This window comes from Caloenas nicobarica, chromosome 19 (genome assembly GCF_036013445.1).
Source record: "Caloenas nicobarica isolate bCalNic1 chromosome 19, bCalNic1.hap1, whole genome shotgun sequence".
Taxonomy (NCBI): Eukaryota; Metazoa; Chordata; class Aves; order Columbiformes; family Columbidae; genus Caloenas; species Caloenas nicobarica.
In genome coordinates, this window is record NC_088263.1 from 9253627 (window position 1) to 9281626 (window position 28000).

The 28000-nt window shown below is 41.4% G+C and overlaps 1 protein-coding gene across 5 annotated transcripts; it reads left to right on the plus strand.

Annotated features, from left to right (window-relative positions):
- The first annotated feature begins 2 nt into the window (after nucleotides 1–2).
- On the plus strand, nucleotides 3–28000 carry SEC16A (SEC16 homolog A, endoplasmic reticulum export factor). 5 transcript variants are annotated; one of them, XM_065648412.1, is made up of 33 exons: nucleotides 3–139; nucleotides 3850–6429; nucleotides 7198–7719; nucleotides 8274–8416; nucleotides 8907–8992; nucleotides 9896–10031; nucleotides 10826–11024; nucleotides 12090–12267; nucleotides 13041–13183; nucleotides 13762–13823; nucleotides 14051–14189; nucleotides 14439–14681; nucleotides 15008–15105; nucleotides 15788–15869; nucleotides 16058–16175; nucleotides 16408–16519; nucleotides 16724–16829; nucleotides 17309–17449; nucleotides 17564–17677; nucleotides 18278–18482; nucleotides 18677–18925; nucleotides 19670–19758; nucleotides 20524–20571; nucleotides 20747–20905; nucleotides 21120–21197; nucleotides 21415–21471; nucleotides 22157–22268; nucleotides 22606–22743; nucleotides 23387–23487; nucleotides 23837–23911; nucleotides 24521–24580; nucleotides 25476–25550; nucleotides 26354–28000. In XM_065648412.1, the coding sequence occupies exons 2-33, from the start codon at nucleotides 3922–3924 to the stop codon at nucleotides 26420–26422; spliced, it is 6645 nt and encodes a 2214-aa protein (XP_065504484.1). In that variant the 5' UTR covers nucleotides 3–139; nucleotides 3850–3921; the 3' UTR covers nucleotides 26423–28000. The 5 variants fall into 5 exon arrangements, with proteins under 5 accessions (XP_065504484.1, XP_065504480.1, XP_065504483.1 ...); XM_065648408.1 differs by having other exon boundaries at nucleotides 3850–7719; XM_065648411.1 differs by having other exon boundaries at nucleotides 3850–7719; nucleotides 12150–12267.

Here is a 28000-nt window from a genome sequence, read left to right on the forward strand (position 1 = left end):
GACGCGACGTGACACGTCGGCGGCGGAACTCCCCAGCCGGATGTGCCAAGATGGCGGCGGCGGAGGCGGCCGGTGCTGCGGCCGTGAGGGGGGGCGGCGCCCGCTGCTAAGGGGCGTCCGGCGGCGCGGGGGCTGCCAGGTACCGCGGGGGCGGCGGAGGGAAGGGGCGCGCTGCGCCGGGGGAAGCCGGAGGGCGGGGATCCCGTGTGGAGAGCAGGGCCTGAGGTGCGGGCCCCGGGGCTGGCGGCGGCCGGTGCTCCCTCGGTCTCGGCCCCGGTCGCGGTACCTCACGGGGCGTGAAGCGGCGGGTCCTGCGCAGTCACTGGAGCCGTCCCGGCGGGTTCGGGGTGTCCCAGGAGTGTTCCGTGTGAAGGGGGAGAGAAAAAGATCCTGCGGCCACAAGTATCGCCCGATGTCCCGTATCGTGTGTTTCCCTTGTTGAGACGCGATACTTGTCACCACTCAGGGTTGTTTTTTCGAGTTGCCCAGTGTCGCGGGTCTGTGCTTGACTGGAGCAGCAGCTGGTGCTGCCTCAGTGGGGCAGTTGCCTGGAAGAGTCCGGGAGCCGCTGGTGTGAGCGACCGGCGGGGTCTCCATTCCAGAACAAATGTAGAATGAGATCAGTCTGAGTGTCGTCCACAGGTGTGCAGGTGTCTGCACAGAAGAACAATCTGAAAAACTAGTGCTCCAGATACTGATTTTAAAAAAGCAAATCTCATTTTTCAGCTACTCTTGTCTTCAAGATTGCAGCGGCCTTTTTTATTCACGTTATTCTTGTTGTTAGAATTCAGTGTGCATTAACGCGTTATTTATTATTTGGATCATACATATGCAAACACATGTGCGTGTACATATGTATAGGCAGACATGAGATTTAATATTAGTACTCTGTAACCTGCTTTGTTGGCATACTTATTCGTGTCTAACAGTAAATTATTTAGCTTGTGTCCCTTAGAGATAGGATTAAATTAATTCCCCCCAAATAATTTATTCCTTCATGCAGATAAATTTTCACAGAGGAGTTTAAACCAGTCACAGACATAGAGTTTGTCAGGTGTAATTTATTGATGGCCTTGTCTAGAGGATAGTTTTAATCTTTTTTTTTTTTTTTCCTTTTTGGTAGCATTTTCTTGCACATCTGGAAACAACTTCTGTAATTGTTATTTCTGGTGACTGATGTTTAGCAGGCTGCTCTGCATTATCCATTAATTAACCTGCTGAACATTAAGAATTTCCAAACTAGATAAAGCAGAGATGGATTGTTCTTAACTTACATAGTTATTTCTCATTTATAAATTTCTTCAGATCAGCATTTCTGTGAATACTGGTTTGGAGGCAGGGAGGGTCAGTATCACCGAGTTGATATCTTCTGTTTAAATTAGGTGACACGGGCACGTTCACTTTATTTGCCCTTAATTCTTCAAATCTTGCATGCTTTTACTACTGTGTGCAGTCTGTTAATATTAACTTTCCCCTATAAGGAATCTGATACCCTCACGTTGAACTTCTCTAACACAACATTAGAGACCTTGTTATAGGAGTGGCAAGCCAGCGCTTTAAAATAGAACTCTACACTTATTTTAATTAGCTAATTACTGGTACTGGGTGTTACCAAAGTGTCGTAAAGTATTAGGGTTTTTTTCTTTGTGTACATCTGATAAGACACTATGAGGAGTGAAGTCTGCATTAGAAATTTGAAAGTGAGTATGTAAGTTGTAAAAACAGTCGACTTTTGTGCTCAGATGTATTTCAGAAACAACTTTTCTAGTAAGAACAGAATTGTTAGGTAGAGTAGATATCAACATTTTGTTAAGTGAGTGCTTTCCACGCAGTAGGTGCCTTGGAAGGTGTTTTAATGAGCTTTTTTTCCCTCCCCACTTTGCAGTGTGTTGCATAAAAATATGAGTTTATTTGAAGGAGGGAAGATTTTTTTTCTGCAGTTAATACAGTAGAGAACATGATGAGAAATAGCTGGGAATGTCCAGAAGAGCCTGGGGTTTCTTCAGCATGTGGAAGCCGAGGCGGGTGTTTGGTCAGGGCTCCCTGGGAACATGCTGGCAGTGAATGTGGCCTCCTGGAAAACCTTCACCTCGTTGTAGGAGACAAGATTGCAAAGCGCTAAAACCCTTTTGGAAATGTTCCTTGATAGGAATGCAACAGGCAGCTGTGGGTTAAAAAGAATTTTGAAGACAGATGCAAGTAAAGCATGAAACTAATGAAGCTTTCTATTGAATGCTTTCCTGGTCTTCCTTACCATTTTAACAAAACACAAGTTTTAACAATTTACAAAGTCTTAAGACATGGCTATGAAATATATAGATATGTGGAGAAATTGAGAGATTCTGATTGGTACTTCAGGCCTCTGGAAGAGGGACCTGGATTATTCATAGGACTGTTGGATTCTGCAGTGATGAGCAGAAGAGATTTTACCGATGTCTGATAAAGTCTGTATAGATCATGTGGTACCAGTCAGTATGCTTTTTATTGAAACTTTTTCGTTCTAAACCTTTATGAAATACATGGTGTTAGGCAGTGGTCACTCAATATGTATTTTTGTTGACTGGAAACCAGAAGCGTCTTGCATTTGAACTTCTCCATATCTATTGAAATTTTGTCTTGATTACCAACTTCTGACTTTTCTGGCTTCTCATTATATTAGTGACAAGATGCTGAATCTTAAAAAACCTACAAATTTCACAGCTTTTGTCTGTCTTCTGTAAACGGAAGCGCATCTGGTGTGAGACAATTGCCATGGGTACTTCATTCTACACAATGTAAACCGTATTTGTTGTGTACTATTAGAAAACAAGACTCACGTGCTGCTAAAACTTCACTGAGCTGAACTGGACTAGTTCTGAAGAAAAACTCCAGTTTTTTCAGCTTGTCTCCCTGCCCCACATTGTTAAGGGATGATAAAATTGAAAAATACATGATTCTTATAATTTGCCAAACTTCCTGTGTACCAAATTTGTAACGGGTATTGTTTGGAGTTCTTGCTGGCAGAGTTGGAATACTTGTGTGCCTGTCCTTTCCACCCTGAAACGCAGACATAGCTCTGACACTGGGCCAAAGTCCCACTAGTGCTAAAGCGAGAATGCTGGTTAATTAAAAGGTGGGAGGAGTTGATTGTCTTTCATATTCTTAAATGCAGCTTTTCTATTAAGAGGCATTCATCTAGAAGAGAGAATATTTGTGATGAAAACCCAGTTGTCTTTCTCAAAATAATGCTACTGCCCTACACAAGGTTTTCTTTATTAAAACAAAACTGAACTGTGTTCTGTTGAGGGGAATAACATCTGATTAATTCTTTCTTGAGGTGCTTGCTTCTCATCTTACCTGAAAAAAGGTCCCTTCACATCAAGCGATGCTGCAACAGAGCTGAAGATTGTCTCTAACAGAATTAGAGCTAGATAATAATTTCTCAACTCATTCTAATTAAATTGAGCTTGCCATAGTGCTTGCAAGTTCTACTGCAGGCTGACTGCTGCTGTGTCTTGTTTGTGATGCCATACTTGTGCTTAAAACAAATTTGGGAAAGTGCGACACCATTGGTGCTTCAACAGTCTGAGATTTTAACATTTGTACAGGACTGAACTGTGTTTAATTACTCTTACTTGGAGCTATTTGTTAATGAGGTGGTTAAAGAATGTGCATAGTTACCACACAGCATTAATACTGGGCTTGGCTTTAGAAATACAATGTTATGTGTACATTTCTTATGCATTTTGGAGGAGAGATATTTTTCACTTCAAGTTCTTTGGGTAATTTCCTTTCTAAAATAGAAATTGCTGAAGTGCTGCATGTATTGTGAGAAAGGAAACTGACTTGTCGTCTGTTTTGCCTTAACAGGGTGGAAGAAGGAATCTGTCTGTGGCACCCACTACTAGTTTGTCAGCCAGCGCCTGACCGGCTGAGGCCACCATGCAGCAGCCTCCACAGCCTGTTCCAGCGGGAGCTGCAGCTCCAGCTCCCGCAGGCATCGCCCGGAACATGTACTGGAGAAACAGCTCACTCGGTAAACGAGGAAATGCACCAGCTGCCCCAGTGCAGCCTGTGACAGACCCTTTTGCGTTTGGCAGACAAACTCCACAGGGTTCCCCTTTAGATAATCCATCCAAGGGCAATGCGTTGGTTATGCAAAGCTCTTCCCCGGCGGGGTTTCCGCAGCCAGCCGTTTTGCATGCTTCACTGTCGCGTGCAGGGGACAATCCTCATGGACCGCATACATCTTTATCAGCTCCTGTATCTCAACCAGGAATAAATACCAGTTCGTTTTCTAATGTTCCAATTACTTCACCGTCCCCAGGATATGTTATAAATAGTACTGCAGAAGTGCATCCAAATGCAGATTTTGGACTCCATGGGCCTGCGGTACCATTGCATTATAATACAGGAGCAGCAGCTGAAAATTCTTTCGGTGTGCATCCTGGAATGGTGTCTGCATCAAACAAACCTGGAGTCAGACAAGATGTTAGCAGAGACCCAAATGATGTTCCTTCAGGACCCAATGCAACAGCACTCTTCCCTCCACCTCTTCAGCAGCCTGTATCTCAGTGGAGGCCTGTTCCAGGTAACCTGCAGTCTCCGGTTCGAAATTTTGTGCCCCATCCTGAGCTGTCTTCTCAGACTGACGTTCAGAACGTTTCTCAGTCTTCTGTTAGCACTTCTCATCTTCCTCCACAGACAAATTTACAGCAGGGCCCTATACACCAAGGTATTCCACAAAATATCATGCAAGCACCTTTATCCGTTGGTTGTGAAAAGAATGGGAAAAATGGCTCTGCAAATAGTCATCACATGAACAGCATCCAGCCTGGAAATATGTTTAGGCATAATGCAGAAATGACTAACGCTTGGTTAAATCAACCATACCAGGAACAGTTTTATCCACAGCCACAATTGCAAGACTCCAGTTTTGTCATTCCCACAGCTCAGGAAAATAACCCTAAAAACCAGTCTCCAGATACGTCTGGAATGTCAAATAGACCTATTCCCACAGATCGAGATTCAGGAACTCTCTCCATGTTTTTCAAAGGGGATGAGGCAGAAAATGAAGAAATACTTTCATCTGAAAAAAATTACATAGTTGAGAAAACAGAGTTTGATGCTTGTCAGACAAATTTGGCATCTTTGTATCACCCACCAATGCATCCTCAGCGGGTTGCAACTAATGTTCTCTCTCAGGCGCAGACTGGTACAGGTTCAGCCAATGAGATGGTACAAAAAGGCATGGATGCCCAGTACTTTCCTAAAATTGTAAGTCAGCAGGAAACACAGGCTGCTAAGCACTCTATGTTTGCTAGCGACGACAAGACACGTATAGGTGACACGTCTGAACATGGTGGGTCACAGTATGAAAACGTTGAGAACCTGGAGTGCATTCAGAATCAAGAAGTGCTGCCAAGTGAACCCCGCAACATCAGTGCTGCATCCCCGGCTGCGGGCCCTGATCTGTACAGATACGGATCCTTTCCAGGTCACGCGCTTCCCAAGAACGCTGTCGTGAGCCATGCTGAAGGAGGACCAAATTTGGAGGCACCTGATTCATTACCTCACCCTGTCCGACCAGACAGTGTATCTTCAAACTACAGCAACATCAGTCATAGGAGCGCTTCTAGCTCCGCAAGGCCTCAAGAGCAAGTCAGTACGTTTATTCAGCAAGAAAGTGGGAAGCCCGATGAAGAATCTTCTGCCGTCTTTTTCAAACAGATTGACTCCTCTCCCTTGGGAGGTGATTCAAGTGAGCTAAACCTGGGCAAGAACTACCACGGTAATCTATCCCAGCCTCCAACTCCGAGTCCTCCTAAGCCTACAGGAGTATTTCAGACAAGTGCAAATAGTTCTTTTGAACCTGTGAGGTCCCATGGAGTTGGTATCAAACCTGCAGAGATTGACCAAGCGAAGATGGTGGTTGAATTAAGAGAGAACCACTCAAACCAAAAGAATATCAAGAAGAATACAGCTGTGCCAGTTGCATCCCCAGGCAATCTTGAACAGCCACCAGATAATCTGGAAACTATTTTCCTGCCTCAGGTACACCCACTGCCCCTTGCAGTCACTGGGGAAGCTGGAAATATCTTGCACTCTGGACCTACTATGGAAAACTTACAATCAGTATCTGAGAGAAGGTCCTCAACAAGAGCTCAGGGGGCAGTTAAGAAGTGTGATAGCCCAGCGACAACTTTGTGGGCTCATAATGAGTTACCTAATTTTGGGGGAAATGTTCTTCTGGCTCCTGCTGCTCCTGCAGTGTACGTACCTGCCAAACAAACGGTGGAAGTCATTCAACCACCAGAAGAAGTCCCATCTAATCAGCAGCCAAGTAAACCAGGGACTATTCCTGTGCAGCTTTCCCAAGATGGAAATGTATCCTCTGAAAATCTTGAGAATCCTCCCAAAATGGGAGAAGAGGAGGCACTTCAGTCTCAGGCAAGTTCCGGTTATGCAAGTTTGTTGTCTTCTCCACCTACAGAGTCTTTGCAAAATCAGCCTATCCTGATTGCTCAGCCTAATCAGAGCTATAACTTGGCTCAGCCAATTAATTTTTCTATTTCTCTATCTAATCAGCTAAGCAGCAATGAAAACAATCAGCCAATGAAGGACTCTGGGGTTGGGGACAAGCCTGCAATGGGTCCCCAAACATCAAATGCTGGTGGGATCATTTCTGGGGAAAACATGCCATTACCTATGATGCAAGTTGGATCTCTATTAGTTAATGCACTTCCAAATACTAGTCTATTGAAACATAATTTATTACAAAGCCCTGTTAATTCCTCTGATACTGCTTCTAATCAGCCTGCAAACTTGCTTATGAAAACTCCACTTAATTTGGCTCCAGAAGGGCAAAAGAATGTTAATATGGAAGGTTTTGTTCCTGAATTTGCTAGCAAGCCAGGGTCTAACTCATCTGTTTCTCCTGGGACGAATCTCCCCAGTGGAAGTGCAAATCCACTAGTGCCCCCTGTTAACTCTGTAGTACAGGCTAATAATTCTGCAAATCATTCAAATAGCAAAGAAGCAGCTGCTGGAGCGCTCGACTTCACAGTATCACGGACGTTGGAGAAAAGCAGTGCAAGTAATTCTGTACAGGTGCATAATCAGTCACTTCCTGGTGGTCCAGTATATCCTCAACAGTCAGCTGGTGGTGCTGGTCAGGTGGGTCCTGAGATGCATGACAACCAACATTTCTATCAACAGGTGACAAAAGATGTGCAGGCTGTATCAGACAGAGCTGTACAGGGAGCGTTGCTGTCTCCACCACAAATGCAAGCAGCTCAAACGCAGCAGCCACCATCTTCTGGGTCATCCTCAGTTCCTTTGAACTACCAGGCTGCCACAGGGACTAAAGTCATGCAGGTGTCGCAGCAGCACGAGAACCAGGTGCTCAATAACCATCCGCAACCAGTGGGTTCCCAAGAAGCGAGTTCAGCGCAGCCGACAACAAGGTGCGATCAGACAAGTCCTGATAAGCAGTTGGCGTCTGGGCAGCCATCGGGTGCTCCACCCTCCACAGCCCCATCTACCACCAGTCAGTCGGTCACGCCAAGTGCGCAGCAAGACCTGCAGCGTCCATCCCTGCCTCAAACTCCTCAGGAGGCCTTTGGTCCACCCCAGAACCCTTACTACTACTACAGACATCCTTACGATGCTTACCAGCCTCCGTATCCGCCACCTTATCCTCCTGCAGACCCCAGAACAGCAGCTCATCTTTATTACATGGTAAATTTTTTTGTCCCTTCCTCTCAGTGTGTATCAGTAATTTTCATCTTCAAATTATGAGTTTAAACAGTTGTGTCATGATCAACATTCAGTATAGAATTCCCGTTAAGTATTTAGTTGTCGGGAAAATCCAGATAGCAGTAACAAAACCTACAATACAAAGATCATAAAAACTTTAAGTAGTTACTTTGAGTTGGCACAGATATCGCAGTTTACCTGGTTCTTTGCAAAAAGTTGGCAGTTACAACTGTCTCAGCTGTCCAGGTGTTCAGATTTGGTTCTCATCTGCTGCTTGAATTACTGACAGTTTAGCAGAGTGACCAGCGTAGTGGTTGAACTGCCTTTAGTCCAGACATTGTTTTTTTTCTTAAGAGTAGGATGTTAATAGACTTGAATATACTTGCCACAATGGGTATCAACAGCTGTGCTGTAGTCTGTTAATCTGCATCACTTCAGGTACCACAGTTGTGGTGTAGATGGTGATTTGTTTGTTTTTAAAGATTAATTCTTGGAGGGAGGATGCCTCTCACCGTACACGTCCATCTCTTTTCTAGGATGACAGCTATGGGCAGTACGACCCACGGTACCGACACTATGACAGCGGCACAGCGTACGTGGAGCCTGGGAGCTACCGCTATGCTGAGCCGGAACGTCCCAGTTCCAGAGCCAGTCACTGCTCCGACCGGCCTTCTTCTAGGTATGCGTTTCCTAAACTGGGTAAATCACCTTCCAGAGATTACTATTTCCTGATGATTATTGCATAATTGATTTGTGTGAACTCCAAATTAATGACAAAATGTTACTGTGGCATTATCTGGTGGATGGATTTGCAGGTTTCCAAGAAAGAACCCCAGTTATCTGTTTGGAAGTGATGGAAACCTTTGTAGCATTTGTTTGTTGTTGGTAGTTCACTCATGGATCAGTCTTCAAATTAAAAATGTAACATTTACGAACATCACTAAATTATTATTTAGTAAGGGCTGTCAGCTTTTTATTGCACATAACACATTAGTGATATATTGGTTTGTAAAGTCTTAATTTTATGATTCCTTGATTTCCTGTAAATGCATTCAAGTATGAAACTCTACCTGATCAGTTGTTGCATGTAGTTCTTCATATCTCCTGCTGACTTTAGAAGAGATTGAAGGAGGAATAGTAACTTTTTATACCTGTGGGCTTTCTTCCAGGCAAGGGTATACTGAAGATTATTATACAAAAAGTGGATGGAGTGACTATTATCCAGGTTATTACCCAAACTCATATGATTATGGAGGTAAGGTATCAACATGAACTCTGAATTTTTCTATGGAAAATTTCAGGTTTATGCAAAAATTTATGGGAACATGTTAACGAAACTGTTATCCTTTCCACAACCACCAAGAGTAAAGTTATACTTGCTGAAAATTGGTCTTTGGGCCTTCTTCAGTTCTTAAGACCGAGCCTTCCTCATTGTATGGGTTTTATTCAGTAGAAGTAGTAAATATAAAATGAATTAAGGGTTTTTTTTCCTCAGTACCAGACTTCTGTTTGTCTTTCCATTGTGAAAGCACACCACGTAAATCTACAGAAAAGTTTTCTTCAATGTGTTGCAAGCCTGTCATTCACTGGGGTATATCCTTGGTGTGTAACCTGCAGGCAGATTTCAGGTGGGTGTAAACAGAAATTGACTCTGACTAGAATTTGGGTTCGTCCATAATTATGTGAATGCTCACAGAGCCATACCGGCATTGTGAATCTGAAGATAATTGCTTTTCTAGTGCCTGGGAGGATTTTAAGCAACATCTGTGTACATCGTGAGACATTTAGCATGACTCTGTGAAGACTGATCACAAAGATTCTGTTAATATTTGAGTTATCATGTTGCAATCGAGTTTTAAAATTGTTAGAAAAGATCTCTGTCTGATGGTGAACACTGTACCTTCAGGAGTATCTAGCTAACTATAATAACCATGTTTCTCTGAAAGGGGTGAAATTTTTTTTTTTCTTTTTTTTAGTTGTGGGTTTGTTTGTTTTAACTGAAAATGAGTGGACATATTTACATAGCTTTAAGTACGTTATTTTGGTTTTGCTATATGCTTTCAAGACCAAATCAGTGTATAATTAAAGAGCAAGGACTAGAAAAAGGCTATAGACAATGGCTTCCAATATCTAAACCATTTATTTTTATTTTCCAAAGATCCAAGTCGCTGGGACCACTACCCATCAGCGTACGACCCCAGATACAGAGACCCTAGAGGTTATGACCAGAGGTATTGGTATGATGCTGAACATAACCCTTACCAGAAGAGAGATGGATATCCATATGGTAGCAGGTTTGTCCGTTCGATCCATGTTCTCTCAATGCTCTTTGCAGATCCAGGGCAGTGCGTGGCCTCGATGCTGATGATCAGAGAACTGGTGTGTCTGTCTGAGTGCAGGCGGAGAACCTGGTATCAGTTTCTTCAGGGCTGAGTCCCCTGTAGTCAAATGTGTCACCAGAAAATTAAGTTGCAGCAGTAAGTGTTAAGGCAAAAAGGCTGAGGCTTTGCTTGTGCACTAACAGAAATATTACTTTATTTGCTGAAGATCTGCCCCAAAGCCTTCAGAATTTATCAGCTGCGATGGTAGCTGTATTAGGCATCAGGATTTCAGAGTATCATGCAATTTTGTTAGTAAAATCTTCTCAATATTCTCTAGGAACGCAGATGCGTCCTGTAGCAGGCTGTTGAAATGCAGTATTGCACATATTTCACAGATGCTGCTGGTCCTTTCTGTAGCTTTAACATGGGCCATCAAGGTAAAACAGATGTGCTGTCAGGTCACTCTGAGGATTTCAGACAGTAGGACTTGTTTTCAGATCAGGTGAACATTCTGTGGGTTTTCCTAGAACAGACGCTGAGTATGACGGTCTTGATCTTGAGTATTCTGATTGAACTTGAAGAAATGTCAGTTTGCTTACTGTAAAAAAACAAACAAAACCCAACAAACCTCAATCTAGTAATTAATCTAAGAGCCAGTCCGAAGTTAGGTACAGTTTTCTTCCTGACAGGTACACAGTGAAGTCACTTCCCTCATGGATATGGGTGGCTATGTTCATTTTTACTTTGTGTGTTTCTTCGTTCTTCAGGTATGACCGATATGAAGATAACTGGAGATACGATCCTCGCTTTGCTGGAAGTTTTGATGATGAATCTGAACCTCATAGAGATCCTTATGGTGATGACTTCGATAGGCGCAGTGTGCACAGTGAGCATTCTGGGCACAGTCTCCGGAGCTCCCGCAGCGTTCACAGTCACCAGAGCAGTTTCAGCTCTCGCTCTCAGCAAGTTAGTTTCAAATGATCACATACATCCAGTATTCTTTCAGTTGAGTCTTTTTCTATGTTCAGGGTGGGAGAAACATTAGAAATACAGAAATATTTCTGGGTTTAGCTTGGGGAATATGTATTTTGAAGACTTCTATTCTGTAAGTTAAGTCTGTTTTGTAATATAGTTTTGAACTTAATATTTATCACAGTTGTCAAGAGAACTTTAACCAAAATCAGCACTCAGCTGTGCAAGTTGCCACACACAGAGAAATGGAAAATTGCCTCTACTGAATCCATTTGTTGTTTGTGAGAACTTTGCCCTTACTGTGCTTGGCTGTAGTTAATAATGTGTCTGGCTTTCAGTTTCATGTCATTTTGCTTTTCACAAGCATGAATGATATTACTGACCTTGGTATGTGTTAAAAGACTAACTCCATATTTGTATGATGCTATTTTGGCTTTAAAAGCAAAACCCAAATCTAACTGATTACTCATCTGCTTATGCCATAAGTACAAATACTTGGAAAACACAGAATATTTGGGTAATTTTTGACATATAGTCTTTCACTAGTGGAATACGTCACTTTAACTGTAGTCTCATGTGTTGCTACATTTCTTGGAAGTTTAGGTGGTTTTCCAGTCTGAACTCCAATTCATTTAGTAATATTGGAAGTAGTACTGGAGATCATTTAGGTGTTCATCTTGAGGCACACGAAGTCATTTAGACATTCAGATTTGAGAAAATCTCAATTTAAGATTTTCTGTCCAAGTGTTGCAGCAGAGGTGAACACCGACTCTGATCCGTAGTGGCTGATACAGCAACACTTGAACCTGTAAGTCATTTCTAGAACGTTATTCTGGATACCAGCACACAGACATTCTGTCGTGACAGAACTGACCGTACTTGCCACAGGTGTCGTGCAGGGCAGCTTTCTCAAATGCAGGGGTGTAATAAACCTGATTTATGAACAGTATAAAGAACTGTAGCTGGGGGGAGACACTGTCCTGAGTCCACGCTTGCAGTATCGCTCGCTTTGTGTAACTCCATGCTCTCTGCTAACAATTACTAATATGATCTATTTAGAGCCAGCTGTATAGAAGTAATCACGATCTAACGGCTAATGCCTATGAAACTACGGCGCAGGCAGTGTCGCTCCACACAGATTATCCGTATGGCGGATACCCTGCTAACTTTGATGGACAGCAGCCCTTTACAGATTATGGCTACGCGGCTGAACCAGGATGGCCGGCGGTAGAACAAGGTATTGGCACCACTGGGGAGGGGGGAGGGACAGCACCATGCTTGTGAGGTTGTCTACCAGTAGTAGTTTGCACTTCCGTTTGTATTTGTAGTGTATTTGTTGAACCTGTTAACGGGGGGGGAGAAAAAAGGCTGTTTTACAGTGTAATTATACATGAACAAAGTCTCATTTCCCTTCCAGTGTAAGGATAACTTTTTGCTTGCTGAAACCTGGTTATATCGCAGAACAGCAGCAGTAGCTAGACAGTGTTTGCTATTAAATACTGCATACTTGCAAGCGTAGATGTCTTTTCAGATAGATTTTTAACTACGCTGCTTGTGCTTCATGGGGAATATACATAAAGTTTAACTTAAACTTCAGATTTCTCCAGAACTTTTTTTACTTATCCTTTCAGTGTGGAACAAAACAATGTTTCTCTGGGGAAGCTTTTCCAGAGTATTCTGAAGTATATCATTAACTCCTTGAAGATGTGTCATGTTTGTATGGAGATCACAGAAATGTGTCTGAGACAATCAAAGCCTCTGCATTGAGAAAATAAGTGGATTTTAAAGTTCTGTAGTCTAGTTTTGTTCTTATTGTTGCAAACCTTCAGAAGATCTTTGGGCCTATAATGGAACTGATTAATTGTTGTGTATAAACTTTAGCCAAATTGAATGGCAGGGTTTTTTCCACTAGTACTGGAGGATTACGAAATTGGATAAATACGTCAGCAAGTTTACGTGGTTGCCAGACCAGTTACTTGTTCTTAACTTTATCTTTTCTTCTGACTTCAGCACCTTTAAGGCCCTCAACGCCTGAGAAATTTTCAGTGCCTCATATCTGTGCCAGGTTTGGCCCTGGGGGCTTCTTAATAAAAGTGCTGCCAAACCTGCCTTCGGAAGGACAGCCAGCTCTGGTGGAAATACACAGCATGGAGGTAAAGTCTCAAAGGAAAAAGGGAGGTGGTTCAATACAGGTCATTTTTTTGGAAGGGGAGAAGGAAACTTGGATCTGTAGCTTCCTGACTTTTTTTTTCTATGTCAGTCATATATCCTTCATATTTATCTGTTTGGGCTGTAATCATAAGTAAACCAGGAACTTTAAAAATCCTGCTCCTGAGAGATGATGTAGTCATGAATAAAATATCCCTAGAAGGGAGCAGAATTGTACACCAGTACTAGAACAGCATCAGGAAAATCGTTGGACTTGGCAGTGTTGGGTTTGGGGTTGGACTCAACGATCTTAAAGGTCTTTTCCAACCTAAACGATTCTATGATTCTTTTCTATTATTAAGGAGATAGAAGGAAGATTTTTATATTTTGCTACAGAATGACTTCTGTGTAAAGTAGATTCCCGCATTTATTATCCTTGTGCAGGTTGCAAATCACCGTATGTATTTTTTTAAGAGCAATAGGCTTGGTTAGACTATGGGTTTTGTTCAGGTCTGGAGTATTTATTGGTGAAAAGCAAATTCGTAGTTATAAGAATTCCTTACGGTTTGTATTTGTGTTTTAGACTATGTTACAACATTCTCCAGAGCAAGAAGAGATGAGAGCATTTCCTGGTCCTCTTGCTAAGTATGTTCCTACAGATTTCAGAAATACCTTTCATGCATTCAGAGGTCATTTCTTCATCAAACTTTTAATTGTCTGCAAATTATAGGATTTAAACTGACTTAAAATATTTGTGGCTTTTCACCTGCTTAAATAATACATCAGCTTTAAATTTGTTCCTCATACTAATCACAATAGTGATCTGAATATTTACGTTTGTCTCACTAAAACTTTTTTTTTTCCCCCCCCAGGGATGACACCCATAAAGTGGATGTTATTAATTTTGCACAAAATAAAGCTACACAGTGCTTTAAAAACGAAAATTTAATTGACAAAGAATCTGCAAGTCTGCTTTGGGACTTTATTGTACTGTTGTGCAGGCAGAATGGGGTATGTCTCACTGCTCGAATTTTTATCTGTCCTAAAATATTTCATACACAAAATAGTATTTATGTAAAAGACAGCAATATGAGTATAGTGACTTTGAATAGTTCCCAGCTTGATGGAACAGTTAAACTGGTCACTTGTCCTCAGGTGCTCAGAAGTGCTGATATTCGCACATTATTGAAGTGACAAATAAAATGAAGGCAATGTTGAAATAAAGGATTTTTTAATTCTGTGTTTTCTCTACATGTATAGACCGTTGTGGGAACAGACCTGGCTGAACTTTTGCTTCGAGATCATAAAACAGTGTGGCTTCCTGGGAAGTCCCCTAATGAGGCAAATTTGATCGATTTCACTAATGAGGCTTTGGAACAAGTGGAAGAAGAATCTGGTGAAGCCCAGCTCTCATTTCTCACTGATAGTCTCATAACCACAATTGACAGTCTTGAGAAAGAGACGGAGAGATTCAGAGAGTTGCTGCTTTACGGCCGCAAGAAGGTGAATGCTTATACTGTTGTTCCAAATACTGCCTGTGTCGTTTTGTTTACTTGTTTTTCGCAAATCTTAAAGTTCTAGACATCAGTTAGAATAATTTTTGCAACTTGCAGTGCACTTACGATTTCATGGCACTGCATTACACTGATATGGAAAATTGTTATGCCCTGCAGTTTATAATATAAAACAAAATTATATTCATGTGTTAGCATTTGATCTAAACAAACGTTTTTAAAAATACAGTCCCAAACTACTACTGTAAAACAGTCATTCTTTATCTGAGTAGTATGTTAACCTATTCCCAGGAAACTAATTTCTGTGTTAATTAGGATGCTTTGGAGTCTGCCATGAAGCATGGTTTGTGGGGCCATGCTCTGCTACTTGCCAGCAAAATGGACAGCAGAACACATGCGAGAGTTATGACCAGGTACTGTTTTGCTTGTTGATTAGTACAATATGACTACTTGTCTTGCTAATGAGGTAGAGACTTAGTGCTCAGACATCTTAATACCAAAATCATGAGTTATCCTCAGTAGCTCATGCAAGAATTGTGCTTTAATTTTTTTACCTGTATATTCAGTTAACATAATTACCTTTTATTCTGGGGCCTTCTGGTTAACTTAAACCTGAGAAGTTATTCTGTGCCCCTTGTTCCATTTAAGGGGTATTTGGACAGTGTTGCTGTGGCCTTGCTGGACAGGTGCTGTTACTCAGGCCTTGAAAAAACTGCAAAACCCCAGCCGTCAACTTTGTTAAAGCCAAGTAACTCTGTCGTACCCTTCATTCTCTCGAAAGAAGCAGATATATTCATGGGTGCTTCGTCTGTAGATAGAAAAACTTTTATCTCGGCTTCCTGAGCTTGTGAACTCATGTGCTAGGTCTTGTCAGCTGGCATGGGGAGAATGCTGAGGTTCTCCCTAGTTTGGACTGACCTAGGGCAGATCCAGTTAACAATCGTGTTCTGGTTTTGATAGTTATCCACTGGGCAATCGCTTACTCGGTGTAGTATGTTCAAACAGCACTTTCTTCTCTTAAGCTAAGCTAGATTCAAGTACATTTTAACTGCTCACCCTATGTTTGTTTTCTTTTTCTGTGTAATGCCTCTGTAGATTTGCCAACAGTCTCCCAATTAATGACCCTCTGCAGACTGTGTACCAGCTCATGTCGGGAAGGATGCCGGCTGCGTCCACGGTAAGATCCCAGTGTGAGCTGCACCTGAGACTAAAGAGGTGCTGCAGTAGGCAGTGTAGCTCACAACAGAAATCTTCCCATGTGCTTCTCCTAGAATTGTCAGATAAGTTGTTTTAGTCCTTTTTAAGTTGAAACACGCACACAGAGCTACAGCCACTGATTTGACTCAGTAATTATTCTAATTTTAGTGCTGTGGAGATGAGAAATGGGGAGACTGGAGGCCTCATCTAGCAATGGTGTTATCCAACTTGACCAATAACGTGGACTTGGAATCCAGGACCATTGCTACCATGGGAGACACTCTTGGTAACTCTTGGGGAATGAACAGGGGGTTGACTGAAGGAAAAGCTTTAATTACTCAGATTATTTTTTTTTTTAACAAGCAACTGCTGTGTAAGATGTAAAGTGGAACAGTTTTCTGTGGCTGTGTTTCTGTTGCGAAGATACTTGAATGCAAAGCCAAAAGAGTACGGGACACTGAATTACAATGTGCCACTGAGAGGAAATATCCTGAGTTCTGTTGCTTGTTTCTCTACAGCTTCTAAAGGCCTGCTGGATGCTGCTCATTTTTGTTACCTTATGGCCCAAGTTGGTTTTGGAGTTTACACAAGGAAGACAACAAAGCTTGTCCTAATTGGATCAAATCATAGGTTTGGCTTTCCTTTTTTTGTTGTTGTTGTTGTAACTTTTTTTAATATGATGCCCTGTCCTTGTTTGAGGAGTAGAAGTTATTGACATTTTATGTCTAATAGAGCTATGTTTCTGACTTCATTTCTGATTGCCTTTATTTATTTATTGTCAGCATGTATAATCTTAATGTTAAATAATATTTTTCCTTTCCCCTTCTCAAATAGCTTGCCATTTTTTAAGTTTGCCACCAATGAAGCCATTCAAAGAACAGAAGCCTACGAATATGCGCAGTCACTAGGAACTCAGCCTGGCTGCTTGCCCAATTTCCAGGTGAAGAGCTGTTTCTTTTTTGTTGTTCTTGTAGCAGGTTTTATGCAAGGCTTTAATCTCTCATTTGCTGTATTCAGCACAGCAAATATTTTATCCATTGTAACATGAAACATTCATGGATAACTTAGTGCAAGATGGCTCTTTTCCTGTTGTCACTTAAGTAATCTTTTCCAATTTTTATCTGTGCATTCTGAACTTCAGAATTTTAAACTTTGTTGTTATCGTAACTATATTCCAAAAGAAAAATCCAGCAGAATGTGTTGGCACTAGCTGCAGACAAATGGATAACTTTCATTGGATACGTTGGGTGGAAGAGAATTCAATGCTTCTTCGCTCTTTTTTTTTTTTTTTCCCCAGCACACTATAGATGTGATAATGGGATATCTGAGCTTTCCGCTGAAATGACAGACTGCCTTTCATTTGATACTTTTAAGAATGTTCTTACCACTGTGTTTATTTCACGTGCTTGCGTTCCACAGGTTTTCAAATTCATCTATGCTTGCCGACTGGCTGAAATGGGACTTGCTGCTCAGGCTTTCCATTATTGTGAAGTAATTTCCAGAACTGTCCTCAAAGATCCGCATTACTACTCACCTGTACTTATCGGCCAGCTAATCCAGGTAACATAAGGAAGAACTAAGTATTTGTGGCTTAATATTGTAGGTTGTAAGCTGTGGCTAAAATCCCCTTTGTCAGCTGGTTAACTGAAACTTTACAATGATTCCTTTCTCTAGATGTCTTCACAACTACGGCTGTTCGACCCACAGATAAAAGAAAAGCCAGAGCAGGAATCTTCCATAGAACCTTCATGGTTAGTAAGGCTTCGACATGTGGATGGACAGATCAAGGTACAGAATGGACTTTTCAACGTGAAGCATTCCCTTTAAGGATTAGTGTAAATGCAATTTTTTAGATGGTTTTGTTTATACCGCTAATTACAGAAGCACGTGAAGTGACCTTATGATATATTCATGTTGTGAAGTGCGAGTGTTATGATTTAAACCAAGTGGATTTACCACACTTCCGTGCCCTGGGATTCAATACAGAATTGTTAAAGGGTTGTGTACATTCTATGAGACAGGCTGTTCTTAGAACTGTAACGTAAGAACTGCGAGGCTCATTAGGCTGCAATAACTGCTGTAAGCAGAGGATCTGCTTGCCCCAAAAAAAGAAATTGTGTCTGAATTAGTGTAGCTAGATTGTGACAGATAAAGAGATCTGTTAGAAATTTGAACCTTCAGCTAATTAACTAAGCTTCCATTTAAAAACAAAAACCTCTAAATGTTTTGCTTGAACTTGGCCTGCAAATGGCTGACAACTCATTTTTTTGACTAAACACTAAAAAGAACCCATGTGCTGTTTTGACCTAAGATTTCCTTTGCTATATGTTCCATTGGTTATTAACTTAATGTCCGGTACGGTTAATAATATCTTGGTTTTTTGCGCAGGAGGGTGCAATAGCTTATAACGCAGACAGATCCACCCCCCCACCGTACGCCTGTAGTACTCCAAGCTCTGAATTAGACCGTGCCAGCCAGTGCGATGGAGCAGGAGTGGGCCGGGACATGGGTCCAGGTGCTGAAAATCCCCTGTTTGCGTCCTTATTACCCAACATGGCTCAACAGATGCAAAGTGTACAGCTGATGCCTTCAGGTTAGTGTTTCGTGTTCTGCTTCATGACAGAGAGAAAATAAAATGTTTCGGGTTTCTGGTATAAGAAACGGCTTAAGAGGGTGGTAAAAAGTGCGATTCCACTTCTTCATTGTGTCATTTTATTCATAAGGTAAAAGGTTCACATGCTGGAATTTCTGTTCAGTTATAACTCTTCACTTTTTTTTGTGCTGCAGTACCTCAGGCTGTCCTTGATGGGTCAGCTGCGATGATTCCTCCTGGTGACCAGGAACCTGTCCAAAGTGTCCCTTTCTATTCAGTGGCTTCTCAGTCTGTTGGTCCGGGACCTGGCTTTGCACCTCCAGGATTTTCAGCTCCGTACGGAATTGAACCATCACCAGTGTATTTAGGGTCAGCGCTACCACCGGGAGGGTCACCACAAGAAGTTGAACCGCGGGCAGAAGAGCAGACAAACCTGGAAACAGGTCTGGGATCTTAATAAACAGCTTTCCTTCCTTATAACAGAAATGAAATATTTTGGGGAATACTGCAAAATATCTCGATATTTAGAAAATAGTAAGTCAAGTCTTGGATTATGAAGTTTAAACACACCATATAATGGTACAGAAACATCAGTGGGAGGTTATAGTATTCATCCTGCTTATTTGGCTTAGTTTACAAGTGAGGTCAGACTTGGCAGATTATCATTTAGCCTCTAACAGATCATCACTGAGTGCCCTGGGGTTGGCAGTTCTGTTTGCAAGGTCTGTGATTGGAGCCTCAGGCATTTTCTGCCTCTGGATATCAGCTTCTGGGACCCTGATCAGTTTGAATTATGTGACAGCAGAACCTGACACGTGTGAAGTCAGGCACAGGTTTGGCAGAGCTGTGTTAGAGATGGGAAGAACCTCGAACTGCCCCAAAGTGATGGTTGCATCCCACAGCCTGCTGTGACTCTTTACAACAAATAAAATACCCATGCAGTAGAAAAAAAAAAAAATCACCGCAACTGCTATTCACATTCTTTAAAAGACCAGGTGCTTTCTAGCACATATTTAATAACTCCTGAAGATTTTTGCCTTTAAAGTGTTGTTGTGGGGTTTGGGGGCTTTTCTGTGTGTTTGTTGTTGTTTGGTTTTGGTTTTTTGCATGTTTTTGTTTGTTGGTTTGTTTGGGTGTGGTGGTGGTGATGTTCCTCTCAGCTAACATAATATAATTTGGTTTTTAAGGAATGCAGAGAATTGCCCCGGAGTCTCCTTCACAAAACTCTTTCCCTGAACAGAGAGAGGAGGATTTCTATGGCAGAATGGCCAGCATGGTAGCTCTTATTTCATACATTTCTCTGCAATTGTCAGCTTCATTGCGGATCTTTGCAAGCACAAAAGTGTATTTGGGATCTGTCTTGCTCTTCAGCAAGACTTGAAGCTTAGTTTTTCTTCCCCACTATCCTTCCCCTTCATAATAAATAATGAAGAACTAGTAGAAAAAAATAAAACTGGAGAGTTAGATTGATCTTTTTCTGCCCTGCCTTCCTCTTCCATCTCCCAGAATGGTTCTTCATAGCCAGAAGAGCTTGTAGCATACATCTGCAGATGAGGCAAGCAGGCCTTAAAGACAGTTCTGTGACTTAGTTTTAAAAGCGTAGTATTGACTACAGTTCAGTCATAAATGGAAATGTGGAAGGTGTTTATCAAAATCCCAAATCCCTTTTTGAAATACATAGTATTTTTTTTTTTTTAATTTTTTGTTTTTGAGTTGCCATACAAAAATTAGAAGAACAACCTAATGTTGGAGGGGAGAAAAACGCAGCAACCACTCCTTGGTGCAGCATTTTTCTCTCTCCTCTTGTGGGCTGGTTACCCTGATTTATCTCTTCCTGATGGACCAGTTACATGATAGTGCAGTTACTTGACCAGACTTCAGCTCTTTTTTGGCACCTCCCACATGTCAGAGGAGTTAGAAGTACCTAAAGAACCAGCTGGGATATCTTTAATTGTGTCGGAATTTGTGATAAAAAGTGAATGTTGTGTCAGGTATTTAGCTGTTTGCTTATTAAGCATGTCCTGGCTTTATGTCTAACCAGGCACCAGGACGAAGATCCAGATCTGCATCTCAGTCTTCAGCACATATGGTATGCCACCAGCGGGCTCTTTTGCTGAATCTTCATTCTTATTTATGTTAATTTTTTAATGTACTTTTTAATGTCTTAATAACTTTCCAAAGAAGGAATTTGTTTAGCAAAATGAAATGCAATCCATCACTTCAGCAGTGCTGACTTTGGACTTGCCTGTGTATTTGTAATATAGGGCTACGGACGGAGATCCCGAACGACGTCAGAGTCCTCTGCTCATTCTGTGGGACGAGAGAGATCCAACTCTGCAGCAAACCAGCCCTCTCCTTCTCCCTCTGTTCCTGCAGGGAAAGAGACTAAAAAAGAAACTAAAAAGGAGCCAGCACCAAGAAAGGTAAACTTTCCAAGAAGCTAGAGGAGATTTGTTAGTCTGTGTCGTAACTCCAGGTCCGAGGTCCTCACTAAACTATTTCTATTTATTAGGCTCAACTCTGGGCTCAGAGCTGGAGTCTCTAACAGAAAATGAATTGTTGCATGAATTTTTATTTTAATCTGTCTGTAAAGACAAGGGTTGAGATAATTAACTGAATAGATGAATTTATTTTTAGACTGGTGGAAACTGGCTTCGCTGGCTGATGGGAAAAGGAAAGAATGAAGCTCACCTTCCAGATGACAAGAACAAATCAGTAAGGCCCCTAAATTGCATAAACCTTTATATTTTTTAGTGTGTTTACCTGGATGACAGATGAACATTGTTTTGACAAGTAAACGAGTGTGTGTAAAACTTTCAAGATTATGCTTATTCCAAGACAGGCTTTTTAAAAAAATGTTGCAATATTTTTTGTTTGTTTGTTTAACAGCTGTGTTTTGAACTCCTAACCTTTGACTGTGATTTCCTCGTAGATTGTTTGGGATGAACAGAAACAACGCTGGGTTAATCTGGATGAACCAGAAGAGGAGGTAAAAATCTGAGACTCTTATTTCTCCAAGTGGAAAACTGAAACCTGTACTGACACACATTTTTCTTTAATCTGTCATTGGCTCTTAAGAGTTGCCTCTTACTGAATTTGGACTAAAATGCGCAACATTTTGAAACTAAGAAACAGTTTACATGTTCTTATAGTCTACATCCCTTATGGAACCATTTGTATCTTTAGTTCCTTGTGTGAATCCAGTAACTGTGATTGAATTTACAAGGGAGTTTAGAGTAAACTTAGTCCGATGTATCTCTTTATAGAGGTTGACATCACCTAGGCAATTGCTTGTTAATTCATCTGCTGCAAACAATACAGAGGAAAAAAGAAGAGTCTATAGTTCTGAATATGTAATGCATTGTAAAGCAAAGAAAATCACACATCCTGTCCATCCTTGTAATTCAAGGATCTGTCTCCAAACACAAACAAATGATAAGAACCGCTGTTGTAAATGTTTCCTTTTAGAGTGAGTGTAGATGGGTTGTAGCAATGCCACTCAGGATTAGTTATCAGATGGAATATGAGCAATGCTGGTCTGCATTACAAGGTATGTGTCTGTATACCCAGTTTTATGTGCTCAGGAATAGGTAAGGAAAAGACGACACACAAATATTTGGTTTAAAACTCTCAATCAGTGATGTGGTTGGATTATCTTCTTGTTCTGTCTGCAGAGTAAACCTCCCCCGCCACCTCCAACAGGATTTCCTAAAGTTCCTCAGGCTGTTCCAGCTGGACCTGGAGGCCCACCCAGCGCCCCTGTTAACATGTTCTCCAGAAGAGCAGGTAACAAACAGCATTGGTGCTTGAAGTATGGAAGACTTCAAATTTTCTCTTGCATAAAACACAAAGACAGAAGCCATGGCTTTTCTGGGGTTGTTTGGGAACAGTTGGCAGCTTGGTGATATCGTGGAGCTGTGGCTGCTGCTGGCTTTGCTTGTGCCAAGCTTCTGCACTGTGATTGCTGTCACAACTGTATAGTGACTTGGGTATTACCATTTGTATCCCTGGAGCATTTCTTTTTTATTCTGAAAGATGGCTTAACCAGCAGACTGTTCGAAACGGACACGGCAATGACTACTAGAAGGTTTATTTCTGTTATTTCTGGATTTTTCTGTTTTAGCCGGAAGCAGAGCCCGGTATGTTGATGTCCTGAATCCAGGTGGAACCAAGTCAAGTGGTGCCGTCCCTGCGCCATCAGACCTTTTTGCGCCCTTGGCACCAATGCCAATTCCTGCAAATGTGTTTGTTCCAAACTCAGGTGTGTCATAAGTGGAAAAAATTGGAAGGAGGTTGCATGGTTATTTATGGTTATGTAGTTCTCTAAGTGTCTTTTGACGGTATGTGTATTATGTAGCCTTTAGTGAACATTTAAGAATGTTCTATCTAGAGTTAGTCTGGGAACTGCAGTAAAACAAATGGATTAGTAAAGCCCAGCTCTGCATGCTGCAAGCAAAGTGGTTCTCTCTTTTGCCTTTTCCACCCCCATCCCCATTGCAGAGCGGCCAGGCCATGCAAATAGCAAAATCTGAACTGTGTAGTGTTCTGTGTTGCTCAGCATCTCGTGCTCACTTCTGACACCTGTTCCTAGTTCCAGGATTGCTATTTGGGGAGAGGGAGAGATCTTACCTGCACACTTACCTTTTTTTTTTTTTTTTTTCCTGCTTTCGCTATGAGCTGTGTTGCACCAAGGTTATCTGTATGAACTGTGTGCATCTCCTGCTTGCAGACGTATAAGAGACTGAGGCATCTAGAGGCATTGACACTGCCCTTTTGAAATTACCTTTTTCCTGGGAGAACATTGATATTGTAGAAATTCAGTTCTGCTGATGTCCCTGCTTCTCATTCTGTGAAATCAAACACCCTGGTATGGTGTGTCTGACTAAATCCCACTTTATTTGTAGTTCCAGGAGAACCGCAGCCAATGGAAGGCAGTGGTGCGCCAGAACACACACCAGCTGCAAATCAAACCAACGCAGATCCTGCTGCAGCTGTGGAACCAGAGGTGGGTTAGAAAGAATGCTTTGTGTATATAATTCAAACTTCCTATTAAAAAGTCCTTATCGTTCTGAATAGTTGTTTCTTAGCCACAGTACATACAAAGCATGTTGTCGTTATACACAAACATAATCCCTGCGTTTTAGTTAGAAACTGGAGAAGGCAAATGCAAGTGAAAATGGAAGTGGGAAGTCCCTGAAAAGTGACCAAAGGGACCAAGAACACAGGAAGGAGCCATACACTGCATGTTGCACCTGGCTTGATGTGTAGTAACGTTTTGCTTCAATGGGATCAATACAGCAGAATTTGAAGTAGCATCACAGTAACAAAGATAAAAGTGCCTTGTTTTTCTTTAGTATTTAAACTCTGCAGTCCTTCCTCCTGGGTCTGGACTTCCCATCTCGAACCCTGATGGCTCGCAGTCAGGCGAGGTAAGAATTGATTCATTAGCTAATGACTTCTGCAGCATATTTTAACCATTAATTTGTAGTGGACTTAACACAGGCCATCTAAAACAAGTAACTGATTCAGTTGCTGACGACTGGCCAGGATGGAATCCCATGACTGCCTCAAATTTTACAGAAAAGACCTCTGAGTCCACACAATCAGTTCAGCCTCTACATCCTATGTTCTCTGGTGTGATCTCCTTTTTCTATAGAAATAGACTTTTACAAGCCTTTTTCAGAGTAAAATGTCAGTAGCGGTTTGAGGATCTCTTGTCTCCGTGCATGCGTATGATTTCACTAATATTAAGTGTGAGACACAAAGAGAAGAACAGGTTGCCATGTGCCAGGCAGAGTAACATTACTTTTGTTCCTACTAAATGTTTTCTATATCTACATAATTTTGTGCTTTAAGAAGTCCTTTTGATTTAAACTAACTTCTGGCTTTACATTTTTTTTTTAACTTGAGGTTGGTTTAACCTTTGGCAGTGAGACTTTTAAAATTAAATAAAACAACTGAAAGCTTGGAGCAGTGACATGCATGACGACTTTTTTATTTGTGTTTTTTTGTATTTGTGTGTTCTTGCTGTTTTGTAGCTTTCGCGCTCTAGTTCAATGAGTTCATTATCACGTGAAGTAAGCCAGCATTTTAATCAGGTACATGTGGCTGGCTATTCTCATTTATGTTAACTTATTTACTTTTCCCCTCTTTATTTTGCATTTGCTCCAATACTTACTAATGCTACTTCAGTCATTTTCCCCTCTTTTCATTTCACAGAAATAACATTAGAAGTGACTAATGATGTAGTGTTCCTTTTAACACTCAAACAGGGTCTTCAGATTTTTTTTCTGTTTATGAGAATGCATGTAATCCGGGCATGCTTTTTTGGTTTTGTTCATGTTCGTAAGAGATTCACTTAACAATTTAGATCAGCCCTTTTCTGGGATGCCAAAGAAGTCAGTTGATTTTAAACAAACAAACAAAACCCAAAAAAACTCCTAGAAAGACTCACACAAGCAAAACCTTGTCATTGCTGCTGCCAGTCTCAAATCAGTAATATTATCATTGCCTGTTTAATCTGCAAAAGCCCCTGTAGGAATTAAAGGAATGCTTCATCTCTGCTGTAAGTTCCAGTACTGAGCGGGTCACCATAACGGGGTGACACAAACTCTTTCTGATATTTCTTGGTAAAGCAAAACTTAACACAAATGTTTATTTGGGGGCAAGCCCTAAGGTGTACTAACAAAAGTAGAAGGTACTAATTCAGTGAAGTCGCACTGGTGTCTTGTTTTGGTTTTGCATGCTTTGGATTTTCAGAGCTGTTTACAGTTAATGCATGTGATATTGTTTTGCCGGTTCCTACATTAAGCAAGCAATATGAAAGATATGGATGCAAACCGTACCAGCACTTTTTGCAGTTGTTACACTACGCTGTGCTGTCCATATTGTTGGCATTATTACTGTGAATATTTTCTCTGTATGACTAAGCAAACTGTTGGAGGGGTAGTGAAGCTCTGCAGTTCCGTAACTTGGGTGTTATCTGTCTCCTAGGCTGCTGCTGCACCGCCCTCGGGGGGACCTGCAGCAGGAACGGTACCGTTCTACAACCCCTCTCAATTTGCACAAGTGAGTAAAGGCCTCTTCTTTGCTTTGAACAAACTGTCGAACAAAACCATGGACCTGTCAGCCCTGACAGTTAAACCGAGTAGTGAAATGTTGCTTGAGTAAACCATAGTCATGCTCAACCTTCTTGTTTTAAGTGACTGCAGACCACACCTATATTTCTTAAGTAACTTGGCGTGGCCTTCATAGTCAGTACAAATTCCGCCTTTCCTCTCCCAGGTGCCTTTTGAACATAGTCTCTGTTCCTTCCCCAACTCCCTACCCCCAGCTTTCCCTGCCTTTGTAGCATTTGGGAATTTTGCAAGATAAAGTTAATGGAACAAGCAGCTGCTACGCTGCAATCACTTTTCATCTGTTCTGAAACGCGGTGTGAGGGGTTAAAAGCTTGTGTGACAGGAGAGGCTGTCTCGCTGTCACAGGTACCTGCGTTACAGTGAGGCTTGTTGCACATAGAACAAGGCCCTTGCTGCTGCAGGATGAGTTTCTCTTGCCTTGTTAGAGCCACAGAGATGAAAAGCGTTTAAATGTGTATTGCTGTGAAAATTTGCTGCCTCAGAAGGGTGGTTGAGCTTTGATAGCCAACATCACCTGGCAGAGTCTTCATCTTGGATGCATTTTGATTTTATGTTTTGCTAACTCAACCTGGACTGTTGCATGCAGAACGTTAAATGTGCACATAGACCAGTCTAGCACCTGTTTAACAGGTTCATGTTCAAAGCTTTATTGCTATCTTTTTGTATTTTGTCTCCAGTATGACACTTTCACAGAGGTGGGTTTTTTTTTTTATTCCTGTTCCCCCTTTTTAGTCTCCTGCAGTCACTGGAAGTTCAAAGCTGGGAAGAATTGGACAGAGGAAGTATCCGACATTGAAGTAGAATACAATGGCTTTATATTTGGAATTCTCACCTTCTGAGTATACAAAGAACTATTTGATCTTACAGCACGTGGTATCAGTACTGGCTGCAGTTGACATGACAGAAATTTAATGATGGGTGATTTCTTTTTCATGGGTCTCCCTACTTGCACCTCATCTACGCAAATCATTACCAAACGTGAAATATATGTAACTTTTCCTTTTAAAAAAAACTGGCTAGAAAAAGCTTTGCTGTGATAAAGAATAGACACAAGGGAGGAAATAGTTGCTGTCTGTTACAAAAACTATTTGTAAATTGCATAGGCAATTTATTCCTTAAATTAATTTTAAGCCTACTAGTGTGACCTTCAAAGACATAGTTTCAGGGATTCCTTAATTTCTGAAGGCTGCTCCCCTCCCAGCGGGGGAAAAAACCATGTCCACATTGTACCAGAACACTCTGTGGCCTTAAGAGGACCATGCACAATTAACGCTTATCGCCCAGGGCTGGGATTTGGGGTGTGAAATGGGAGATGCTCCCCTGGGAAATGTTTGGCGGGCAGGGGGGGAGGGGGCCACAGCTCATCCAAATAAATCGACTTGTATTGAATGAAAACTGTGACTGTAATCTAATACTGATTTGATTTGGATCTTACCCGGTATGTATGTAGTCTGTGGTTTTAGGTTACTTGTAAAGCAAATTGTATAGTCTGGAAGAAGCTCTCTGTATAATAGCCGACGCTGTACTGTTTGATGAGTGAGTGTTCTTTTAAGTGCAATACAGTTACTTGCTTTCTCTCAAACTGCTGGCACTGTATAATTAAGGTGGTAACAGCTTGAAAGTGGTTTAAGTTTCTTCCTGTTGAGTGCCAGAATCTGCATAATACTCTCTTCTTCAATTTCCATTACTAAAAAAGCCCAAAGTCTTAGCTAACAGCTGAATTTCAAACATACTAAAAGTAGACAGATTAGATCTCTACTGATGGACTTCAAAATCTTTACGTTTAATATAGGAAATCTTAAAAACCATGATATGCAACATTCATATTCACTGATGAATCTGAATTATCTGCAAAGAGAGAAATAAACTTTAAATATTTATTAAATCATTAGGTCATGTTTTATTTAGAACTTGCCACCAAATTATTTGCTTTTACTTGAATTTCTGCCCTTGAGTAGAAATAATGTGAATGTGAAATTTCCAGTGTTGGTCTCCAATTGTTGGTGTTTTCTTTTTTTCCTTTCTTCCCTGAATAACACCACCTTTCTGAGATCTCGATAGCCTTATGTATGTCTTAAAAGGTTTGTATGTAACCGAAGTAAAATGCTGTTTGGAAGGATTAGAAACTTTTGCATAATGGTCCATACTCAATTCCAGCCGTGATCAGCAGCAGTTGGTGTCGTCTACTTTTCTATAATTGAAACCCAGTCAGACACTTGGCTTTCCTCTGGTTCAGCCAGGCTGCCGATTCTGTTCTCCTTTCAGTAGAGACTGCCAAACAACAGCGTTCCCCGCGGCTTCCTCGGAGCTGGGAGCCCCTGATCTTTCCTAAGTGTAAGATTTGACACTGTAAATTCTTAAATAAAATATTTTGCGCTC